At 37.2% G+C, this 22126-nt stretch overlaps 8 protein-coding genes across 8 annotated transcripts; 6 read left to right on the forward strand and 2 right to left on the reverse strand.

Moving 5' to 3' along the window:
• Window positions 1-15: 15 nt before the first annotated feature.
• SPOG_03770 (MCM complex subunit Mcm5) lies at window positions 16-2691 on the forward strand. Its single transcript, XM_013166034.1, has 3 exons — window positions 16-1995; window positions 2045-2417; window positions 2461-2691. The coding sequence occupies exons 1-3, from the start codon at window positions 317-319 to the stop codon at window positions 2566-2568; spliced, it is 2160 nt and encodes a 719-aa protein (XP_013021488.1). The 5' UTR covers window positions 16-316; the 3' UTR covers window positions 2569-2691.
• Window positions 2539-5729, reverse strand: SPOG_03771 (potassium ion transporter Trk1). Its single transcript, XM_013166035.1, has 4 exons — window positions 3125-5729; window positions 3014-3080; window positions 2846-2964; window positions 2539-2791 (listed from the first exon to the last, which is right to left on the reverse strand). The coding sequence occupies exons 1-4, from the start codon at window positions 5315-5317 to the stop codon at window positions 2675-2677; spliced, it is 2496 nt and encodes an 831-aa protein (XP_013021489.1). The 5' UTR covers window positions 5318-5729; the 3' UTR covers window positions 2539-2674.
• A 491-nt stretch (window positions 5730-6220) lies between these two features.
• SPOG_03772 (cytoplasmic glycine-tRNA ligase Grs1) lies at window positions 6221-8562 on the forward strand. The gene has a single exon (XM_013166036.1). The coding sequence runs from the start codon at window positions 6374-6376 to the stop codon at window positions 8342-8344; it is 1971 nt and encodes a 656-aa protein (XP_013021490.1). The 5' UTR covers window positions 6221-6373; the 3' UTR covers window positions 8345-8562.
• SPOG_03773 (glutathione synthetase large subunit G) lies at window positions 8535-10502 on the forward strand. The gene has a single exon (XM_013166037.1). The coding sequence runs from the start codon at window positions 8858-8860 to the stop codon at window positions 10352-10354; it is 1497 nt and encodes a 498-aa protein (XP_013021491.1). The 5' UTR covers window positions 8535-8857; the 3' UTR covers window positions 10355-10502.
• On the reverse strand, window positions 9450-11992 carry SPOG_03774 (DUF1766 family protein). Its single transcript, XM_013166038.1, has one exon. It carries the CDS (start codon window positions 11725-11727, stop codon window positions 10735-10737), a length of 993 nt encoding a protein of 330 aa, XP_013021492.1. The 5' UTR covers window positions 11728-11992; the 3' UTR covers window positions 9450-10734.
• Window positions 11993-12673: 681 nt separating this feature from the next.
• SPOG_05511 (uncharacterized protein) lies at window positions 12674-15562 on the forward strand. The gene is made up of 2 exons (XM_013166643.1): window positions 12674-13511; window positions 13582-15562. The coding sequence occupies exons 1-2, from the start codon at window positions 12944-12946 to the stop codon at window positions 14034-14036; spliced, it is 1023 nt and encodes a 340-aa protein (XP_013022097.1). The 5' UTR covers window positions 12674-12943; the 3' UTR covers window positions 14037-15562.
• Window positions 15563-17425: 1863 nt separating this feature from the next.
• On the forward strand, window positions 17426-19968 carry SPOG_05512 (uncharacterized protein). Its single transcript, XM_013166644.1, has one exon. The coding sequence runs from the start codon at window positions 17796-17798 to the stop codon at window positions 18282-18284; it is 489 nt and encodes a 162-aa protein (XP_013022098.1). The 5' UTR covers window positions 17426-17795; the 3' UTR covers window positions 18285-19968.
• A 1074-nt stretch (window positions 19969-21042) lies between these two features.
• SPOG_05698 (uncharacterized protein) lies at window positions 21043-21962 on the forward strand. The gene is made up of 2 exons (XM_013166670.1): window positions 21043-21593; window positions 21649-21962. Exons 1-2 carry the CDS (start codon window positions 21077-21079, stop codon window positions 21912-21914), a joined length of 783 nt encoding a protein of 260 aa, XP_013022124.1. The 5' UTR covers window positions 21043-21076; the 3' UTR covers window positions 21915-21962.
• The last annotated feature ends 164 nt before the right edge of the window (window positions 21963-22126 follow it).

Raw genomic sequence — 22126 nt, forward strand, 5'->3', positions numbered from 1 at the left:
ACTACGATCCTACTTCTCATACCTACGCTCAGGTCAATCTTTGCTTTTTTCTCAGAGGGTAAAAAATTGGCCGTTTAAGGGCGTTTTTATTTATTTTTTTCTTTCTTTCTTGACTAACCTTGTTCTTTTCTCTACATCTTTCCTTTTATTCCTGTCTTTCTATTGTTTTTCGGTGAATCCCTTTTTCAACTTGATTTTTCTATTCGCTGAATCAGACAAGCAAATTGATTTAGTTCTTTCAGTCGTTTAATCTTTCTTTTTTGCATTCTCCTTTTCTTCCAATCTCTCGGATTTTACTCTCGTTTTTCTGCATACAATGGCTGCTACAGGTTGGGAGCAAAGTAGTGTATACTATACCCCGGTTCTTCCTGGAGATCAACAAGAAGACTCTAATGTAAATCATGAAAAAAGTTTCATCCGTTTTATTGACGAGTTTGTCATCGACAACAACTTTGTTTATCGAAGTCAGCTTCGTGACAATTTGATGATCAACCAGTATCTACTGAATGTTGATCTTAAGCATTTGATTAGCTTTGATGAGGATTTAGCTCATTTGCTTTCTAGTCAGCCAACGGAACTTTTATCGCTATTTGAATCTGCTGTTACCACAGTCGCAAAACGATTGCTGTATCGAAGTCCAGAAAGTGTTTCTATTCAAATCCCAGTTTGCCAAGTTACCCTTCATTACGATGCCAATATTCTCTCTATTCGTGATTTGACTGCTTCTCATATTTCTAAATTGGTTCGTATCCCCGGTATCATTATCGGTGCATCTACATTGTCTTGTCGAGCGACTTCCCTGCATATAGTCTGTAGAAATTGTCGTGCTACAAAGTCTTTACCTGTTTCTGGAGGCTTCACTGGTATTCAACTTCCTCGCATTTGTGATGCGCCTGTTTTAGATGGCGAGAAAAAGGAATGTCCCATGGATCCTTATATTATTGATCATTCCAAATCTTTTTTTATTGATCAACAAGTTCTCAAGCTTCAAGAAGCCCCTGATATGGTTCCCGTTGGTGAACTTCCACGCCATATTTTGTTGAATGCAGATCGATATCTTACAAGCCAGATTACTCCAGGAACCCGCTGTGTGATTACCGGTATTTTTTCTATTTTCCAAAACAAATCTGTCAAATCTAGTGGTGCTGTTGCTATTCGAAATCCATACGTTCGCGTAATCGGTATTCAACTGAACATAGATGATGGCACCAAATCTACTCCTTTATTCAGTGAAGAAGAAGAAGAAGAATTCCTTGAAATTTCTCGTACTCCAAATTTGTATGAAATTATTTCAAACAGCATTGCCCCTGCCATTTATGGCAATATGGATATTAAGAAATCCATTGCGTGTTTGTTATTTTCAGGTTCAAAGAAAATCTTACCCGATGGAATGCGACTTCGAGGTGATATCAATGTTCTTCTATTAGGTGATCCGGGTACAGCTAAATCTCAATTTTTGAAGTTTGTAGAACGGCTGGCTCCTATTGCCGTATATACATCAGGTAAAGGCTCTAGTGCTGCGGGTTTAACAGCTTCTGTACAAAGAGACAGTGTTTCTCGCGAATTCTATCTGGAAGGAGGTGCAATGGTTTTAGCTGATGGCGGAATCGTTTGTATCGATGAGTTTGACAAAATGAGAGATGAGGATCGTGTTGCAATCCATGAAGCAATGGAGCAACAAACAATATCGATTGCCAAAGCAGGTATAACTACTGTCTTGAATTCTAGGACGTCTGTATTGGCAGCGGCGAATCCTATTTTCGGAAGATATGACGATATGAAATCTCCTGGAGAAAATATTGATTTCCAGTCAACAATTTTGTCAAGATTCGATATGATTTATATTGTTAAAGATGAACACGATGAGTCAAGAGACCGCAGTATTGCTCGACATGTAATCAATCTTCATACGAGCTTGCAAGAATCGATGGAGACTTTAGCAATTGGAGAAATTCCATTCGAGAAATTCCGTCGCTACATCAATTATTGCAGACAGTAAGTTGATTCTTTTTTTCTATTTTTCTGATATTTCTAACGATTTTAGTAAATGTGCCCCAATCTTGAGCGCCGAGGCTGCTGAGAAACTCTCAAGTCAATTTGTTGCCATTCGAAAACAAGTGCATCAGTCGGAACAAGACAGTAATGTACGATCTAGCATTCCTATCACTGTCCGTCAACTGGAAGCTATTATACGAATTACTGAAGCGCTGGCTAAAATGTCTCTTTCGAGTATAGCAACAGAGGTCCATGCAACAGAAGCAATTCGCTTGTTCTTAACAAGTACTCTAGCTGCAGCTACGCAAGCTTCTCCAGAAGTTACTGAAGAAGTGAAAAAGATTGAAGCTAGTTTAAAAAAACGCTTACCTATCGGTTTTCAAGCAAGCTATCGTATGCTAATTCGTGAATACGTGAATGGAGTAAGTAAATATATAATATGTTTTTCCTTGCTAACTTATATAGCATGGTTATTCTCAACGAGCTTTAGAAATGGCTCTGCAAATTTTAGCATCAAAAGACACAATACAAATGCGAAATGGTGGTCAAACCGTTTATCGATCTGGTATTTAATTTTATTAAAGCGTTAATATAACTTCTAATTATTAATTTAACATTCTATTTATATTATAGATAGATAACAATGTTACAATAAAATGTACTGTTAGGACTAATTGAATTAATCCCTAAAAGCAGAAACACTTGCTCTTGAGTAACTGATGGTACGACTTAATTCTTGTCGTCGTCGATGATCTTCTTCTTCCTTTAGATTGTTTTTTTCTGAAGGTAATAAAATCTATTTTATGCGTTAGCCATTATTAAATCAAATTTTTAATAAGATAAAACATACAGCACGATCAACTGCTCTTGGAAGACCTCTATGTCGCCCACGGATTTGCAGAGCGATGATAACGAGTTTACTTAACTTGGTAAATCTTGCAGAAAGGGAACATTGAGAATCAGATAGACCTAAAAATAGTTAGCGTAATGTCATGAATCTTTTCTGTAAAATACTAACCAGTACTTAAGCCTACGGTTCCGTAAGCGGAAACGATTTCAAATAAGACTGTAAAAATTGTAAAATCCTAAAAATGATTAGCATTGCTTATCATCACTTAAACTTCCTTACAGTATCGTTACTATTTGCTATTTTTCCGCCTTCACATATGCAAATTATGAGAAGTCCTAAAAAGATACACCAAAGATCATGACTCATTTGCTCAGTCAAGTGATCTTTTAAAAAAGACTTATGTTCCTCTTCATCAAAGGTGTATACACCAAGAGATCGTTCCTCGTAGACATTGGTATTTCTCATATTGATAGCCACTGGATAAACTGATATGTACATCATAATTAAATAAGTTACTAAAACGGCAGGATGTAATTCAGATAAAGTAACACTGGTAAATCCTGCAGTTCTGGTACAAACCGATTGAAACAACGCATTGACAACGCGAATGCCTCTAGGAAGACCTACAACGGACTCGTTTTTTATGTCAAGTGACATAAATAAAATTAAGTCGATAGCATTTAGGCCAAGCAAAATGAAGAATAACCACCACGTGGATCCAGATGGAAACAGAAGGGTGAAACAACGGCGCGGATGATCCAGTAGAAAAGCCATAGCTTCTTTTTTCTCTTGGCTCAATGGTAAAACTTTGTAAAAGAACCAAATGAATAAACGTAAGAAACAAGGGAATCCTGTATTCCCAGCAATAATAAAAAGGGAAGAAATTAAGAGGAGAAATATGTTTTTATTAAAAGGGGAAAATGATGATGGTGATAATGAATATCCAAGGTCATTAAAAGAAGAAATAGAAGTAAATAGAGCCCACCATCCTCTTTTTAACTTAAGAGAGTCGATTATTAAATAAGAACCATGAGCGGTATAAGAGAAAATAATAAAAATAACGAAAACGATGATATTTGTAAGGATGAAATATATCAAAACCATAGTACATACACATTTGAGAGCTCTATATTCTATGCCACCTAATTCATCACGTTGCTCCCTTGACAATGCGACAAAGGCAGAATTTCGATCGACCGTTGGATTGTAAGAAAGATAGGGAAGAGACATTACCGTACTTCGGGAAGAGGAAATCGTTCCTTCCCTTCTTCTGCCAAAAGCGCTAGAAAGTACCCTTTCAAACGTAAGGCTTCGGGGATTAACATTCAGGGACTTTGTCCAGCGCATAGGAGCGCTCATCCTTCTAAACCTTGCCGGCTTCTTTTGAAAGAATTTTTTGTTTTCAATTAAATCCTCTTGACGTTTTCGCTCAAGAGTCGGTTTATGAAGATTAGTAAAAGCAATATGGACATCTTCCCGAGAAGGATTGTCTGATTTAGAAGAGACTGACTCGGGATACAATTTCCTTTTTGGTTCGTAGATAGTTATTGAGGCTTTATTATCGGAAGCGGGGAGACTGGAATCGACGGGGGTATCTTGTAAATTGAGTAAATTCGTATCAGAAAGACAACAAGACATGGGGACAGGTGGTAAACCTTTTTCGCTGTATGATTGAGTTTCACGAATGTCATCATTAGTGTTCATCAAAGTTGTTAAGACCGAGTTCTGTCTTCGTAAACGAGGATGAAGATCGTCCATTTCAATTTCCTCTGCTATATAAGGAGTCTTTGAAGAAAACTCAGAAGAAAAATTTACAGCATGATTGGTTTCCGGATCCTCCAAATCAATGTCTGAAACTTCCTGAACAGAAAGCGTTGCAGGAACGTCTGTTTCTTGTTCTTTGGGTTTAGCTTTTGGAGATATGGACGGTGGATTAAAGAAAATACTTTCTTGGGGATTTTCGGTCGATGTGATATCAAGATTACCGAAAGTAGGAGCTGGATTCAAGTTGTCATCTGCTTGATGAGGAAGCAAGACTTGAATTTTTCTGCCCCTCACACCCTGTTCCTCATTTTGCTTTTCTTGTTTAAGTTGCTTCTGGCGAAGCTTTCGTTGACATCGACGAGTCCGATTTTGTTTTATCACGTATTTGAATTTTTTTCGAAACCAATACAATCGAACAAAGGAAATAGCACCATGCATCCAGATGGGAACGCTAATGATAGGAAATAAAAAGATAACTATTTGTTGCCAAGTAGTTAGATCTATCAAATTAAGAGTATTGAGACCAGTTTGAGTGACGCTACTACTAGCCAAGAATAGAGCATCAATGTATGATATTTTGGATCCACCCGTGAATAACAAAATTGAGGATATAATTATTAAAAGGATGATATAGAAGTAATGAACAGCCAGAAATCCAAAGTTTGGCACTATCCATTGTATCCATCTTTGAACTTTAGTGAACGCCATCGGGGGGAGGACAATCGTCTACTAAAAAAGAAACAATTTTTTTCGAGGTTGATAGATATACCAATAAAAATAGACAGACGATGAGATGAGATGATGAGAACCGTATACACAAAATGCAGCCAATATTTTATCACTCAAAACGCTGAAGCAAAAACACAAAATGCCAATCGCGTGAAAACGCAAAAGAAATCAAAGATAAAGGTATCAATGCCTAAACAGAAGAAGAAAAAAGGAAAAGTCTTGAAAGAAAGGCAGATTCTAAGGTACACAAGGAAAAGAGGAGCAAAGTAGTAAAAGCACTAGAAAACCAACATACTGAATAAATAAACGACTCGTAAACAAATTCAGTTGTATTAAGTACTATAAAGGGATTTTTAGAGCCTTTTTCCAGGGCCTCACACAACAATTGGTGTTTGCAGAAGAGAAACGCGAGCATGTCAAAGCACCAACAATTTTCTTTAGTGAGATATAGCGGTACCAAAGGAGACGTTGATCTATTTCCTTTGGGTGCGCAAAATGTATGTAAACAAAAACAAAGATAAAATGATTGGGATGAAATGAAATAAATAATTCTAAAAAACATATTCAAATTGGATATAAAGAAACCAGAAAAACAAATGAGCCAGAAGAAGCCAATTGTGTAACTCTATAAACGAGAAATACTGTTTCGTCTTACAAATTTTGTAACTTTTGTTGATTTACATGGAAGCCTCACACACGATCCCAAAAATATTGCTGCTCAATACGCTCATAAAAAGAAATGAAATAACAGAACACTTACCAAAGTTAACCAAGCAGAATCCATTCTTTTCACTTTTTATTTATTAAGCCGTTTCAAAGCATTGGATGCAAAATCTGAATAACGAGCACATTCCGTCCCGCTATACTCTTACTCTTCTACTACGGATTTTGTTTCTTCCAAGTACCAACTCCCCTTTAGACAAATCAAGCGAAAAGCGTTGGTTTTTGAGCTTTCCGCAGGTGTCAAAAATACGGTCTTTTCAAGCATTTCGTGGTACTTGTGTTCTTTTTGGTAAACGGGTTGTCAGAAGGAAAATGGCGGATATTTCCAAAAGTGTGCCCTTCGATCGCAGTCAATTCGAAGAATTGATGAAGAAGCGATTCTTTTTTTCACCCTCTTTCCAAATCTATGGTGGTATTAGCGGTCTTTTCGATTATGGCCCTCCTGGTTCTGCTCTTCAAACCAACATTGTGGACTTGTGGAGAAAGCACTTTGTAATTGAGGAAAGCATGCTTGAAGTTGACTGCTCCATGCTTACTCCTCATGACGTTTTGAAAACTAGTGGTCACGTTGACAAGTTTTGTGACTGGATGTGCAAAGATCCTACTACTGGTGAGATCTTCCGTGCTGATCATTTAGTTGAAGAGGTCTTAGAGGCACGTTTGAAGGGTGACAAGGAAGCCCGTGCAAAAGAAGCTGGCGCTACAAACGCTCCAGTTCAGGAAGAATCCGATGATAAGAAAAAGCGCAAGAAAAAGGTGAAGGAAATCAAAGTCACTCGTTTGGATGATGAAATTGTTCGTGAATATGAATTCATCCTTGCTCAGATCGACAACTATGATGGTCAACAACTCGGTGAAATCATGAAGATTCATGATATTCGCAATCCCGCTAATAATGGTGAACTCGAAAGCCCTCGTCAGTTCAACTTGATGTTTCAAACTCAAATTGGTCCCAGCGGAGGCTTACAAGGTTACCTTCGTCCCGAAACTGCTCAAGGTCAATTCTTGAACTTTAACCGTTTACTTGAATTCAATAATGGTAAGGTTCCCTTTGCCAGTGCCATGGTCGGTAAGGCTTTCCGAAACGAAATTTCTCCTCGTAGTGGTCTTCTTCGTGTTCGTGAATTTTTGATGGGTGAAGTAGAGCACTTCGTTGACCCTCAAAACAAGCAACACGATCGCTTTGATGAAGTTGCCCATATTCCCCTTCGTCTTTTGCCCAGAGGTGTGCAACTTGAAGGAAAGAGCGATGTTTTGGAAATTACTATTGGTGACGCTGTTGAAAAAGGTATCGTTGACAACACCACTTTGGGTTATTTCATGGCTCGTATCAGCCTCTTCTTGGAAAAGATCGGTATTGATATGTCTCGTCTTCGTTTCCGCCAACACATGAGCAATGAAATGGCCCATTATGCTTGCGATTGCTGGGACGCTGAAATTCAATGCTCATACGGATGGATTGAATGCGTTGGTTGCGCTGACCGTAGTGCTTACGATTTAACTGTTCACAGCAAGGCCACCAAGACTCCTTTAGTTGTTCAAGAAGCCCTTCCTGAACCCATTGTGGTTGAGGAGTATGTTGTCGAAGTCAACAAGAAGAAGTTCGGTCCTCGTTTCAAACGCGATGCCAAGGCTGTTGAAGAAGAAATGCTTAACTGGAGTCAAGAAATCAAGGAAGTTAAGAGTGCTCATTTGGCTTCTCAAGGTAAGATTACCGTAGCTGCAAATGGAGTCGAGCATGAAGTAGATGCTGAACTTGTTACTATTGAAAAACAACAGCGTAAAGAGCACACCCGTACTTTCACTCCTAATGTCATTGAGCCTTCCTTTGGATTGGGTCGTCTCTTGTACTGCCTTATGGAACATAGCTTTTGGGCTCGTCCTGAAGACACTCAACGTGGTGTTTTGTCATTCCCTGCCGTCGTTGCTCCCATCAAGGCCCTTATTGTTCCTTTGAGCCGAAACGCCGAATTTAACCCTGTCGTTCGTCAATTATCTGCCAAGCTCCGTAGCTTGGGTGTTTCCAACAAGGTCGATGATTCGAATGCTAACATTGGCCGTCGTTATGCTCGTAACGATGAACTTGGTACCCCATTTGGCTTAACTGTTGATTTTGAAACTCTTGAAAATGGCTCTATTACCCTTCGTGAGCGTGATACTACCAAGCAAGTTCGTGGTTCCCAAGAAGACATTATCAATGCCCTCGTAGCCTTAACTGAGGGTAAGATGTTATGGACGAATGCTGTAGAAAAGTTTGGTGAGTTCAACGCTACTCAGGAGTAAGTGGTTCGTTTTGTATAGTTTTTTTTTGGGTTGGATGCGAGTATTGTTCGACATATAATAGTTTCATTTGTTTGTATAAATCGTTTCAACTTAGTGTATGATACTGATTACTTTATTACTGTTTGCAAGCTTTCTAATATATTTAGAATGTAACAGCATAACTTTAGTATTTGTCTTTATTTCTGTGTAGCAAATTTACCGTCATTTATAATTTGAACCTACAATTTCCAGAAAACATCTATAAAGAAAAAAGAAACAATATATTTCTCACTTTGACGGTTTGTTTAGTGATTACTTAAGCAAGGTAACTTGGGTACGAGTAAAGCTTTCCATTCCATCTCTCTACAGATTTGGAGAATTCACATTTCATTCTTTTCTAGAGAATACCACTGAAAATAGACTTTTTCTTTTTACTTACTTAGAAATTACAATCTCAATTCTGCCAGTTGTTGGTTTAGTATCTTGCATTTAGCTAGTGCAATAGACAGGAATTCATAGAAAAGTGAAAGCAACATGGAACTGAATAAGTACAGTACTGAGGAAATTGAAGAGTTGTCTTTGGCAGCGCGAGATTATGCTACTGCTCATGGCTTACTGTTTGTAGATGCAGCACAAAAAAAGGAGGATACGAATGGCGCTACTCAGGTTCCTCTGACGCTTTTCCCTAGTCCTGTTCCCAGAAACGCTTTCATACAAGGAGTTTCTGTACAGAAAGCCTATAATAAGCTTTATGCCAAAATTGCCAATGATTTTGAATTTCTCAAGACTCACTTAGAGTCTATTACGAAGTATGACAAGTTTATGGACAAACTATGGGACTTGTATATGAAACATCTTGACGCCAATGAAAAACTCAAGCCTGAGTTACGCCAGCCTTTAGCGCTGGGTATCTTCCGATCGGATTATATGGTGAATAAAGATGATCAAGAAGTTAGCAGTAAGCAAGTCGAATTCAACACCATTTCGGTATCTTTTGGGGGTCTTAGCAAAATGATGGCCAACTTGCATTTTTACTGTTCCTCTTCTGGTCTATACAAAAAGACTTTGGAACACAACTATCTCACTGTTAACACTTCGATTACTGGTATTTGCAGTGGTATATCTAGTGCTTACAATGCTTATTGTGAACAAGCAAAAGGGATCACTTCTACGAAATTACATGCTACCGAGAGAATTGAACCCATTGTTTTATTTGTCGTGAAAGACAGTGAGCGTAACATTTGTGATCAGCGTCTTTTGGAATATGACCTTCTCAGCCGTTTCAAAATCAGGTCAAAACGTGTTGCCATTCGCCATTTGGACTTATTGATGCGAGATGATGAAAGTAACAAGCTATATTACAAAACTCCTAACGGCATTTTTGAGGTTGCCATTGTTTACTATCGATCAGGTTATGCGTTAGATGATTACCCTACGAACAAGGAGTGGGAGATCCGTTTAATGATTGAGAATTCTCTTGCCATTAAGTGTCCTACCATTGCTACACACTTGGCAGGCTCAAAGAAGATTCAGCAGGTGCTTGCCGAAAGCAATGCTCTTGAAAAATTTGTGCATGGTGACGAGCTTAAAGCCATTGAGTCAACTTTTGCAGATATGTATCCTCTGAATGACACGCCCCGCGGCCAAGAGGGTATAAAGCTTGCTCTTGAAAACTCTGATGACTTTGTTTTGAAGCCTCAACGTGAAGGTGGTGGTAACAACACCTATGGAAAAGATATTCCTGACCTTTTAAACAAACTTCCTAAGGAGGAATGGGATTCCTACATTTTGATGCGTTATATCAAATCTCTTCCTTCACAGAATTACATCTTGAAAGGAAGTGTCGCCGAAAAATATGATGTCGTTGACGAAATTGGCATTTTAGGAACCATTGTTTGGAATACCAAGACAGCTGAAGAAATAAACAATGGTAACGCCGGCTACATTTGCCGTACAAAGCCAGTTTCTTCCCATGAAGGTGGTGTAGCTACTGGTTATGCTTCTTTGTCTAGTGTAGATTTAATTGACTAATGAGGATGAACACTCCATTATGAGACTGCCTATATCTACTTATCATGTCAGACTTGTTACAGATTTTTGAAGACCACTTCGATCTAATAGACTTTTATGTATTAGATAAAAACAAAAGAGGGCTATAGTACGTATCGTATATTTCTGAACTCTGAACCTCGTCATTCATGTCAAACGCAGCGTATATTTAAAGAAAAGGGAATAAATAGTAGGGATAGGATAAAACAATGCAATAGCGTAAATAATAGTTCTCGTAAATCATAATAGTCGAAACAGAAACAAAACTTTCAAGGGAAAAAAACCAAAAGATAAAGATAGCAACCTCAAACAAAAACAATTAGTAGTCTACAAAAAGAAAAGAACGGAATGAAAGTCTGATTTTATGAATAAATTACTCTGGAATATTCAATCCACCGTAAAATAGACCCACGGATTTCGTCCCAATCGTTACTACTGATTTTAAGCCAGTTTTCATGCAAGAGTCCACATGCTTCACAATGAATACCAGGAAGCCAGTTAAAAGTCTCCTCGAGTTCCTTATGGATCAGTCTTTCAACCTTGAAACTGACTTGACAGGGCTTCGAAGATTTGCTCGGACAGGGAAAGATTTCCAAAAGCGAACGATGATAGCGGCACCGAGACGAATGATCATGCAAATGCCGCTTCAAATCAGAAACTCGAGAAATTTGAATAAGGGACGTACTATGGGCATTAGAATCACGTAAAGGATTTTTTTCTTCATAGCTAAAAACGCAAATATATCCAGGACAGTCAAAGCTATCACTGTTACACAACTCGCTTTGCAACATAAGCTGAGTCTTTTGAGACAGCAGTGGATTGATCCAGTCTTCCAATACCACTACACTGTGTAGAGGTACCGTTCCCGGGGTAGCTACTAGCGAGAGCTTGGGAGGAAGATGTTTACGATGCACAGGCGGTATATTTGATCGTAGTATTAGAGGATCAACTGGCTTTGTAATATTCAAAACTAGATCGTCTCCACTATTGATGTCTTTGACCACAGTATAAACTTCATCTTGTTTGAAACTGTTTGATTCTTCTTCAGCGTAGTGCGTTGATAAAAGCGGACGGGTCCGATGAAAGCTACATATCCATCGATACATTCGACTCAACTTTCTATTCAATGACCACCATACTGAATACAAATCTCGTTTCCAAGAATCCCACCAGTCTAGAAATTTCGCACCCATGCTTGTTTTTGTAGGAGGACTGTTTGGCGGCTCCAGACATTCAGATTTGTGAGAACCGTAGTCAAATTCTTCCATTGACAGTGGATGATCATGTTCTTCATTTTCTATATGTGAATGCTCTACTTGCTCTTGCTTTTGCTCTTGATGGAAGGGATCTGTCATGTTTGCATCGGATCTTCCAAGGGTCTCTACAGCATCCTTAAAACAAATCGCTGAAACCAACTTTGCTGACACTACCCAAAAACGCCAAAGACAGCTGTTGTTTTTTTACACGTCTTTTGTTCAACAAAAAGAGAAGAAGACAAAAGACAAAAATGACCAGCCAACCTCAAACCCTAGTTCTTCCACATAAGGATATGTACCAAAACTCGTTAAACGTCTTAATGATCCAAACCGATATCGTTAAATCACAAAGTCTCAAGTCAAGTCAAGTCCTCTCTGCAGTAAGGGAAAACTCATCGATTTCTGATAGAATTCTTTCATTTTAATGTACAAGCGAATCAACAAGATTAAAGCAGATTAACGATGGTCCAAAACGACGATATGGTCCCTTCTCTCCAACAATCGCCATTCCAAGAAGCAAGGTCGATTCTGAGTGCATAAAAGCTCAATTCTTCAACTCAATGCTACTTTCATTATTATTCTGCTGGCCGCTAAGACAAATCGAACATATTAACGATAACTAACAAATCACCATCTGTTGAAACTAATAAACTTACGTAGCAAATCGGTGACAATTGCTTGTAATGAGAAATCGTAATATGTAATGATAGTATAAAAATAAAAAGAGTAGTGAATGAATTTCAAAAGTTATTAACTATTTTGTAAGGTAAAATCTATTATGGAGTGAGTGGTTGCAAGAAGCATAGAAATTGTTTGTGACTTCAGCGAGTACAAGTGTTTATGAGTTAAGTAACATTGATGCTCATAGAGGAACATCCACCGCTTTTGTATAATGTTTATTTAAATGTTCTCACAGTTTAGTCATGATGTCACTGACACGATAGGTGTCTTGTTAATATTATAAGTATTACAATATACTATCATAAGAGCATATTGCTAAATTAAATTCTCACAAGTTACGAGAACGTTTATCATTTAACGAAAAGAAACGCAAGCAGCAAAAGTTGTATAAGGATGTTTTTGATTGTCGTTACAGTGTCAAATCTCATAGATAGTGGGATACAGCAAATACGTACTAGCAGCCCTTTTATAAAGCCTCGTCATGTCTCATAAAACGGAAGAAATGACTTTTCCCACCTCATCGTCACATTCTCTTGCACAAAACAAACCCCTAATTGGAGCAAGAAAGAGAGCTACCTAATGGTAAAATAAGGGAAAAAGTGCTAAACTAAGTCATGAGATTTCATGTTCATTTATGAGTGAAAAGCGAGAATGGACGAACGAAGCTTGGAAAAATGACAATAACGTAGAAAAAATGGAACCCAACGACACCAATTTCTCTGAATACGACAATGCGAGGAAAAGCTCGCTTCAATTGGATTTGCCAAGTTACTCAGAAGTTTGTTATTTCAGTGACGATGACTTGGAAAAGGGTTTGTTTACACCTATTCCTCCTTCCTACAAACAACTTCAAATGAGTAGCAGAGTCGAATCCGGTGATAATCGAGTTCATGCGAATGAAGTGCATGGACGCATGACAGAACCTGTGTCAGACAGATCATGGGGAAGCTGGATCCTCGATTGCATCTGCATGCCGGTACGTCCCCGACTAGCACCAGCGGGCACATTGAGAGAAGCAGGATATTTTCGAAGTTTTATTTGTTATCTTTATACGGCTGCTTTTATTTTCGCTTTACTTTTTAAATATTCTGATAAATTGTCAGAGTTTATAAAGGATTTATCTTTGGATAAGAAAATTATTTTCCCTTTGCTTGGTGGATTGATTTTAGTTTTATTTATTATTTCCTCTGTAATAATTTCTCGTAAGTGATTTGCATTCATCGGAAAAGCAAATTGAAGTACGTTGAATTTCTTGCTAACTTGAGTGTTTAGTTGTATTGGACATCATCGTTTGGTGTATATCTATGGTTCCAGATTTGGCTATAGTACTAGGGAATAACTTTAAGCATGTGGGGAATCTCATTAAATATTTCTTTGAGAATTTCTTTGAGTATCTCTTTGAGAATTTCTTAGGAAGAACATTTCCATACTTGTGGAGAAAATTTATACTGCCTTTGACAATCATTTTCGGTTATACAACTAATCAAAGCTTCGGGATTGATTCAGATTCAACAAATACCGTTGAACTTGACGAGCTAGAAGCTAGTGTTGAGACTCCAACATCTGCACCTAACAATGTTGAAGTGCCAAGTTCTCCTCTTGGGAAAAGCCCTACCAAAGCAAATCATTCAAAAAAGTCTGTTGGGCATTCTGCAAGAGAGCAAGAAATAGAGATGCAAACTTTTGGAGACACAGGTTCTCCGATTTTGAACGATCATACAAAGTAATGTTTTTATGCTATGCCCATTTTATTGAATGGTTGTTATTGTCAGCGTGTCAGTGTCCAGTTGAGATTGAGATTGAGATGTCTTACGAGAAGATTATGTTTATATTCAAAAGCATGCGTATTTTTTTTCCGTAGAAACTTGCGATTGTTAGTTATCCTGGCCCTTATTAGCTCCTCACTTTCCTGTTGTTTTTGGTGCTTGTTTACATTTGATTGAAGTTGTTGAAGTTGCTTAAAATATCAATGGATAGTATCAATCAATAACAACAGATTATTATTTTCTATAAGCTTTGACCGCAAGATGAAATCTCATTTTATGATGGTGAGTTCGTCCAAAAGTAACAAAATGACCAAGGATTCTATTGAAACTGCAAAATCATAAATCTGTTACTTTTCATTTGAAGAATTGAATTAAAAGCTCTAAAAAGTCTATAGATGCTGCTTTTTCCCCTGCACTTTACGCTACAAAAAAAGTTTCGATTGGAACAGTAAAAACTGAATTTGCCAGTTGACATGCAACCTATGAGATCAACAGTTCACGAGAAATAAACCTATCAGAATCAAGAAATCAAGAAAAAGGAAATAGTCTGTGATGAGAGAACAAAAGATGATTACCATTTACAAAAACACCGTATTTCAATCATCAATACGGAATATCGATAGGAAATATAGGATTTATGATGGCTACCAAGAGTTTGAAAAATGAAGAAGATAACTTAGTGCTTCAAAAAAAAAAGTTAGATGATTTTCAACATCCCCAAGTTGACCAGGTCACTGTTGTCTTTGATATCGTTCAGAATATTTGAAGCTTTTTCGCTTCTGAGAATAGTGTTACGGTAAGCTTTGATTGTCAAGGTGTCACGGTAGAAATCTCAAACGTTATGAGAATGTAAATCAAGTGGAAGTAATAAGTACAATTACAAAGTTGTCTATTGGAATTGGACGTGTTAGTACTACGTAGAAGAATGGTAATAAGTCCGGATCTGACTAACTAAATGAAAATGACTAAGAGTCAATCTTGTTTAGCCTGATCAGTCAAAAATAAAAAAATTGCTAACTGTCCACAACCATACTTAGTTATCATTGGAGACAATATGGGAAGCTTGGATTTTCTTTCTCTCCTATTTGTAAGTTTTCTTTAATATGATACGTACAATTCTACTGAATTCTAGTGCTCGTTGTTCAGATACTTGGAAAGAACGGACTAATATTCCTATACATGCTATATAGAGAGTGATGTTACCAGTCTAATGAACAACAACGAATAAAGTACCATAAATTGTAGACTTTTAGTTCCAGTTTATAAGAAATGGAAGGAGTGATGAGAAATGACTTTCATTGAAATTAACTATCGAAATATTCATAAAGATCCCAGAAATAGTTGTAATAATGGACGAGGAAAATAGTACAAACAAACAGAACCAATTTAGCAGTAGATTTTTATTTTCAAGAATTTTTAAAAGAATGCATATATCGTTACGTTGAAGGACTTGAAGCTGGATTTTTGATACATAAGAGTAGGTGTTGTTTTTAAAGTTGTGATTATGTTATGTTATGTTATGAATGCCGCAAACAAAATCATAATGCAAAAAAATGTCCGTCCCAGAGTCAGTATAGAAGACTGTCTTATTTGTGGATTGTCTCAAATTGAATATCTGGAGGAGGATTTCTGTAGTACATGTAAAATTACAAACCGTGGGCCAAGGATCTTCTTTTAATGTGTAAAAATACGAATGACTGAACATTTTCCTCACCGAATCTAGTAGCCTGTTTGTTTATCCCACGATTCGCAAAAAAACTATATAAAAAAAGTATATCAAGACAAAAGCAATCATGAAGATTAGAATTGTAAGTAAAGTAATTTTACAAGTGCAAAACCGATCATTAAAGATATTGATAATAAAGGACAATACCACAAAATCATTGAGAAGCTTCAAAATTCCGCTATGAAAAAAGTTGATTAGTTTATCAAGGAAACTTATTTAACGCAAAATCAAATTTACATTTGCTCACTATTGTCATTCTTTGAAAGGAGATCAGATTTTTCTTTAGTTTCCAGTCACATCTTCAAAGATGGCTGCCTTTAATCGCATAATGAATAAATTTATATTCAAATTCATTATAATAGTGTTAATAGTTCATTCCGGCCCGTTAAACGATTGTTAATGAATACGATACTTAAGCTTATATATATAGTCACAACTGGTGATAATATCAAACCCACAAAAGACGGTCACGAAGCCTGATATCTCAAGTGGTGAAATAGTGGAAATCGATTCTCGAAACTTTTATTAACGATGTTCAATTCACGGCAAATTATTGCCTTAATTTTTCTGTTGGTTTATACTCAGCGTTGAAGCAGTCAATCTTTCTCTCTCTCGGAGTTGTAACTTGCAATATTGTTTATTCAAGCCTGGCAAATCAGTCGGCTCCATTGTTGCCTGCTAAATTAAGTAGGCAATCAATTTCTACACCGATAGAACACCAGCTAAACTACTACGAACTAAATCGCTTAGAGGGGCCCAAAAGAGTTTAAAGGTTTATCGGTGACAACATGTTTAGTGTGCCGTTACCTGATGGAAATATGGTTTGTAAACAGTTCGACATATCATAAAGCCTTTCTTTCATCTATGAATGTTACTACTGATTTACAAAAGAGATCCATGCCACCCCTTTTGTCTGTTGGTGTTAATGTAATGTAATGAGTGGTACTACTTTATCCTTTTCCTTAACCTTAGGTACGGTCGTAGGAGTCACTGTGTTAGCTGGCACAAATGCTTCTTTTTGGGTATTTTGGTTCGTCATTTATTGCATGGGGTGCTGAACAACTTTCCGGAAAGTCTAAAAGAGGGATTGCTAAAATTGAGGTGTCATATACTGATAATCCTTTTAGTCATCGTGGTGGTGATTATACTAGTGCTGCTGCAGAGGACGACGTTACTCAATTCCAAGGCTGTTCTGAAGAATGTTGCAAAGTCTCATTGATGGATACAAATTTCCTTTACCACAAGACGAATATAGGTGCTATTCTTTCTGAGTATGGAGAATTACACTGCTAAAATTTAATTAGATAGTTGATCCTTTCCCCTACTTACACAAAAAGACTTTTGTTCCGAAGGCTGTCCAATTTGCTAAAATCGTATTTTCTTTGTTTTGTTTACCATCTGTAATATCTTATCCTTTAGCCTTATGGCATTTGCTAAACGTTCAGCAATATACTTGTATGATAATATATAGTAATATGCAAAATGTTAATAAAATACCTATCGTAACACAGACAGCATAGCATTGACATCGATAGACAAAATACTAGCAATATATGGGCATTTTTCTAAGTCATATTACGAGGACTTACCGCTAAAGTTTTTCGTTTTAATAACATGCTCAATAAGCGATTTCTACTATAAAACTCATATTTACCTTTGACGGCTATCCCAAAATCAGATTAAGAGATAGTGATGTGTTGCGCCCTTTTTTTTTGTTTTTTTTTAAAAAAAAAGTTTCTGTTCTTTTTTCTACTTAACATAGTCAAAGTAAACGAGCGTGCAGACTGAACAAATTCGGTTACTGCAACACTAAAAAAGGTGCTCTAACAAAGCCGGTGATAACACATAAACTCTTAGGAATCTGTACTCGCTGAAAAGTAAGGTTAAAAAAAAAAGAGGAAAGGAATACAACTAGTTTCTAAGTCTTTCTCCTATCCAATCATTTTTGGCGACTACCGATCTTTCTTTCATTTGATTTTTAATTTCTTTTCATAATGAACTCTGAGAAATTACATGATCCAGAAAAACAAGCAATAGCACCTCCCTCTGAAACATTTCGTTTATTAGATTCGAATTCTTATTCACAAACAACTATTAATCCAACAGCCAAATCTCACATTGAAATCAAAACCAAAGATGATATTAATGGAAACTCTTCTACCCATAATACTCGTAGAATACCAAATTTCGTTTTGCTGATTTCTCTATTTTTAAACGTATTCCTCGTTGGTTATTTTTTTGCAATCACAGGTTATGCTTACGTTGATGATAAATCTCAGACTATGAATAGAGTGTTTCATATTACCGATTGGATTATTAATATTACATTTCAGCCTTTATACGAATCATTTTCAGACATTTTCGGAAGGCGAGCATGTTTATTGACAGCATCCGGATTGTTCTGTCTTGGTTGTCTATGGAGCGACTTTGCTAATAGGTTCATTTCTCAAATTTTTGCAAGCACAATTATGGGAATTGGATGAGGAGGATTGATTACGCTGACGAAGATTAGTAACTCGGATATCATTCCGGCAAGAAGGCGAACATTATTTTTAACACTATTTTTTTCGGTTATGTTAATTTTATTTAGCCTCTTTTGTTGCAAACTTTTTGAAGGTTTTAGTTTGAGATTTTGTTTTCTCATGCAAGTTCCTTTCTCATTTTTAAGTATTGCCCTGATGTACTTTTGTGTATAAAATCAGCCAGGCTCCACAAAACCTCATCACTATCGAAATCATTTAAAAAAGGTTTATGTAATACGCGGATTGCTCTGGGTTTCTTGGTTGACAGCTTTGTTAATAATTGTGACCTTTGTTAGTACAGAATTTATTGAGACTTATCGAGTCTTAGGAATTTTATATTGGTTAGGGTTAATTGTTTCTATAAATGTATATAGATGATCGATCCCGATGTCACGCCGAGCCAATAACCTCATTGATTTTACTTTAAGCACATACAGTACCCTTGTTTTGACGACTGGAGTTTTCGCTGGAATAGCAAGGTATGCTTGTTTATTTACGATTCTATTCTTTTTTAAAACTGATACTAGGGCGTAGCCCTTCCAAAGCCGGACTTCGTCTTGCTTTCCTTCTCTACACCTATGGGAGGATTGATTTGTGGTATTCTCATGTACCAACATGTTTGTGTAGGACGTCTACTATTTTTTGGGAGTGTTTCTCATGGCTTTAGGATATGTGCTTAATTTGTTTATTTATCCTGGCATATCACCAATACTACTGTGTCTATTTTTGATTCCAACCAACGTTGGGCAAGGTATAGGATTTCCAAGCTCGTCATTTTCATTCATTTTTGCGTTTTCTCAAGACTCATATGCTATATTTACGTCTACGCTTTATCTAATTCCACTGTTTGACGTATCATCTCAATCAACTCTTAGGAAAAAAGAAGGAAAAAACCATTTACTGGCTTGTCAAAATTCACTGATCTAAAACAAGATTCGATGTATGTCTTCTTAATATGATTTACCACATCCGATTCATAGGACTGTATTAGGTGATTTATACATTTGTCATTCAATTGCCAACACAGTTTACCACGACTTGCTGCATCATAGCTCTTTCTTTATATGTATAATTGAAGAACATAATAAAGCATGACGCATTTTGGATTTCGCGGCCAGTCTTTCAAGTCGAGCAGCAATGACAAGAAAGGAATTGTGTAATCAATAATGCAAGTAGGGACTAGAAAATATAATATAACATACCTCGCTCACTACTTCGCTAACCTGATAAGCTATAAAAACAGGAGCTCGCAGAGTACGTGAATTGATTGAATCAGCTACGAATTCTGCCACTCATGATACATCTCTATAGCTCTTCCGTGCGCAATATGAATCACAGTTGGCAGATCCTGGACTTTTCAGGTGGCCATTTGTGTAGATTGCTTATATAGTATATAGCTGCTTGGAAGGGAGAAGAAAGCCCACGGTTATTGTAGGCTAGTGCTTCACTATACTAGTTTTACCTTGAACTAACCCTAAATTTATCAGATTTTAAGCAGAGTTAATCTCTAATAAGAGAAAAATTTGATCCAAGATACTGTGTAAGTAGTCTTTATCACAGGTTACAGTGACACTTTCAAGGTGAAACTACTCAAGAAAATACCAGCAAAAAAAGACCGTAACGAGTTTGGGTTAGTGATGATGGAAAAGAAAATTCTACAAAACTGTTCTTTTGATGTAAGCTCAAAGTGTATTAGGAATAATTGTACTTAATATTTCATAAGATTTCATGAAACGAATTTTTTATAAATGATCCAGATTTTCTCGGTAAAGCCCGAAGCAAGAAACTGCAATATGATTCATCCATTGGTAGCTCAATTGGATTTCATAAGTGCTTTCACTTCAATTTCAATTTTCATGTCAGGCGGTGCAAGTCTGGTGACCTCGATCCTTGTCCAAATTGGTCGATGATTAGGAAAGTGTTTCTTTAGGTTCCCAACGAACAAGTTTATGGAAGAACCTACGTCGACTTGATATGATCGGATTGAGTAGACGTCTTTCGATTTTCTCAGGCAACCATTTGAAGTACTTTGGAAAATTAAGGTTACTTGTCCTTCAATGTCATTAGCATCTATTTCGCCGCCGGGATCTCATCCACCTAAACCAGAACACCTTACAATGTTCCCAACGGTTACGGCGTGCGAATGAGGATGTTAAATGGTTGCTGGACGTTTTTTCCATAGCCATCATCATTATAGTAAGGTAAGCTTGACATTGTATTGAGGTAGGATCAACAAAAAAAAAAAAGAATAAAGTGTTAAAGAGCAAGAGTAAAATCTTTTACAAGTCTCTTTTCTGTAAGACTTTGCAAAGTACAATGGCAATAAAAGATGAAATCATGTTATAACTGGATATTACTTTTTATTTCATTTTTTTTGGCTAGACCACATAAACAAAGCACTACGTTACTCGTCAGACAACACTGCCACTTTGGAGAGGTGACGGTATACATCGAAGAATAGCGGTATTTTTAGTCAACGTAATATAGTTAAGCGAAGGATACCGAAGGAATGCGAAACTTGCAAAGCCATTACTTCACCTCTGCAAAACTCTGGTCATCGCCATTGCGGACTCATTTCTCGGTTTTTTAGAAATTTTCGGCTTTTTCGGCTTTTTCGTTTAGTGTCAGTTAATTTAGGCGCTTTTCTAGAAATTTGCATGCCTTTTGACCCTTCTACTGCGTCATAATTCTCTAGTTTCACAGTGCAGTCCTAACCCATCGCATTGGTGACAGATGACTCTATCCTAAGAAAAATGAACGAAAAAGAAAAAGAAATTCAGTTAGAGGCTGCGAAACTAGCCGAATCTTTTTGCTTGAGCTCTTCTATAAGTTCTGACAGCTTTCTGCCGAAATACAGCGAAAACACCTATTCACACCTGGACGATATGGAGAAAGGTTGCTTATGTTTACATTCTGATCCAGCTCCACCGTACCCAGAAAACAACCATCAAGAAGCGTCCGTAGACATGGCACGACAAAGCAGATACTTCGAATCATCAAGGAATTTCTTCATGTCAATATTGTGGTTGATTTTCTGGCCGGAAAAAATTGCGAGAATTCCTGAAGCACGACGCAGACAGGAGAATGAAGCTCTCCGGCTTGGTTGGTGCTTTATTGGTTCAATCGTATTGGACTTTTTCTTTTCTTACTTTTTCCTTGTCCCTTTTATAAAGGAATCGATGAAAGAATTTGTAGGGTTACGGTTTCAGATTGCTCTAGCGATTGTTCTTGTCATCGCGGCTTTCTACATGTTCTTGTTTGTTTTTTCACGTAAGTGGAATGGTGGAATTGTAATTTGATATGTTTACTAACGGGGTACTTATAGTGTTGCTGGATTTTATTGCTTTAGTGCTTTCTTGGATTATTGCTGCTCTTGGTTTCAGGATGTCGTCGGAAAGAAACGACTCGACGGATGGTAACTGGATCCCACTAAACACTATGCCAGCAGGGTCTGAAAATCAATCCAACAATCGTAGTGATAATACTGCCGGACAACCATCATCTGAATGTTTTGAGCAACATTCAAGGACACGTCACAAACCGAGTCAGGCTAGGGATGCTGAAAGCACTGGAAACGAATCTCATGCTTGACCATTCTTATGATGATGTCCTGTCTTTTCATATATTCTCTATGCAGGCTTGTGTTTTCTTTTAATGTTTTATTTTGTTTCCTTCGTTTCCCGTTGTATTTATTTTTATCGAGCTTTTGCATATAAACACATTTCATAGGCCGTTGTTGTTGAAGCCCTATTGGTTTCATCGTGGCTTTGCGGCTTTGAGCAATGAACAAGTGAGGTCGTCGC

Source organism: Schizosaccharomyces cryophilus (genome assembly GCF_000004155.1).
Source record: "Schizosaccharomyces cryophilus OY26 unplaced genomic scaffold supercont4.1, whole genome shotgun sequence".
NCBI classification, from domain to species: Eukaryota; Fungi; Ascomycota; class Schizosaccharomycetes; order Schizosaccharomycetales; family Schizosaccharomycetaceae; genus Schizosaccharomyces; species Schizosaccharomyces cryophilus.

Bases quoted from the DNA above. Each gene is read 5' to 3' on its own strand.
- SPOG_05698 (XM_013166670.1), top strand. From the start codon at position 21,077: ATGAACGAAAAAGAAAAAGAAATTCAGTTAGAGGCTGCGAAACTAGCC. The intron at 21,594-21,648 runs GTAAGTGGAATG...GGGTACTTATAG, and splicing joins GTTCTTGTTTGTTTTTTCAC to TGTTGCTGGATTTTATTGCT.
- SPOG_05512 (XM_013166644.1), top strand. From the start codon at position 17,796: ATGAACTCTGAGAAATTACATGATCCAGAAAAACAAGCAATAGCACCT.
- SPOG_03774 (XM_013166038.1), bottom strand. From the start codon at position 11,727: ATGACAGATCCCTTCCATCAAGAGCAAAAGCAAGAGCAAGTAGAGCAT.
- SPOG_05511 (XM_013166643.1), top strand. From the start codon at position 12,944: ATGAGTGAAAAGCGAGAATGGACGAACGAAGCTTGGAAAAATGACAAT. The intron at 13,512-13,581 runs GTAAGTGATTTG...TTGAGTGTTTAG, and splicing joins TTCCTCTGTAATAATTTCTC to TTGTATTGGACATCATCGTT.
- SPOG_03771 (XM_013166035.1), bottom strand. From the start codon at position 5,317: ATGGCGTTCACTAAAGTTCAAAGATGGATACAATGGATAGTGCCAAAC. The intron at 3,081-3,124 runs GTAAGGAAGTTT...AATCATTTTTAG, and splicing joins TAGCAAATAGTAACGATACT to GATTTTACAATTTTTACAGT. The intron at 2,792-2,845 runs GTATGTTTTATC...CGCATAAAATAG, and splicing joins CAAGAGCAGTTGATCGTGCT to ATTTTATTACCTTCAGAAAA.
- SPOG_03770 (XM_013166034.1), top strand. From the start codon at position 317: ATGGCTGCTACAGGTTGGGAGCAAAGTAGTGTATACTATACCCCGGTT. The intron at 1,996-2,044 runs GTAAGTTGATTC...TAACGATTTTAG, and splicing joins TACATCAATTATTGCAGACA to TAAATGTGCCCCAATCTTGA. The intron at 2,418-2,460 runs GTAAGTAAATAT...TAACTTATATAG, and splicing joins TTCGTGAATACGTGAATGGA to CATGGTTATTCTCAACGAGC.
- SPOG_03773 (XM_013166037.1), top strand. From the start codon at position 8,858: ATGGAACTGAATAAGTACAGTACTGAGGAAATTGAAGAGTTGTCTTTG.
- SPOG_03772 (XM_013166036.1), top strand. From the start codon at position 6,374: ATGGCGGATATTTCCAAAAGTGTGCCCTTCGATCGCAGTCAATTCGAA.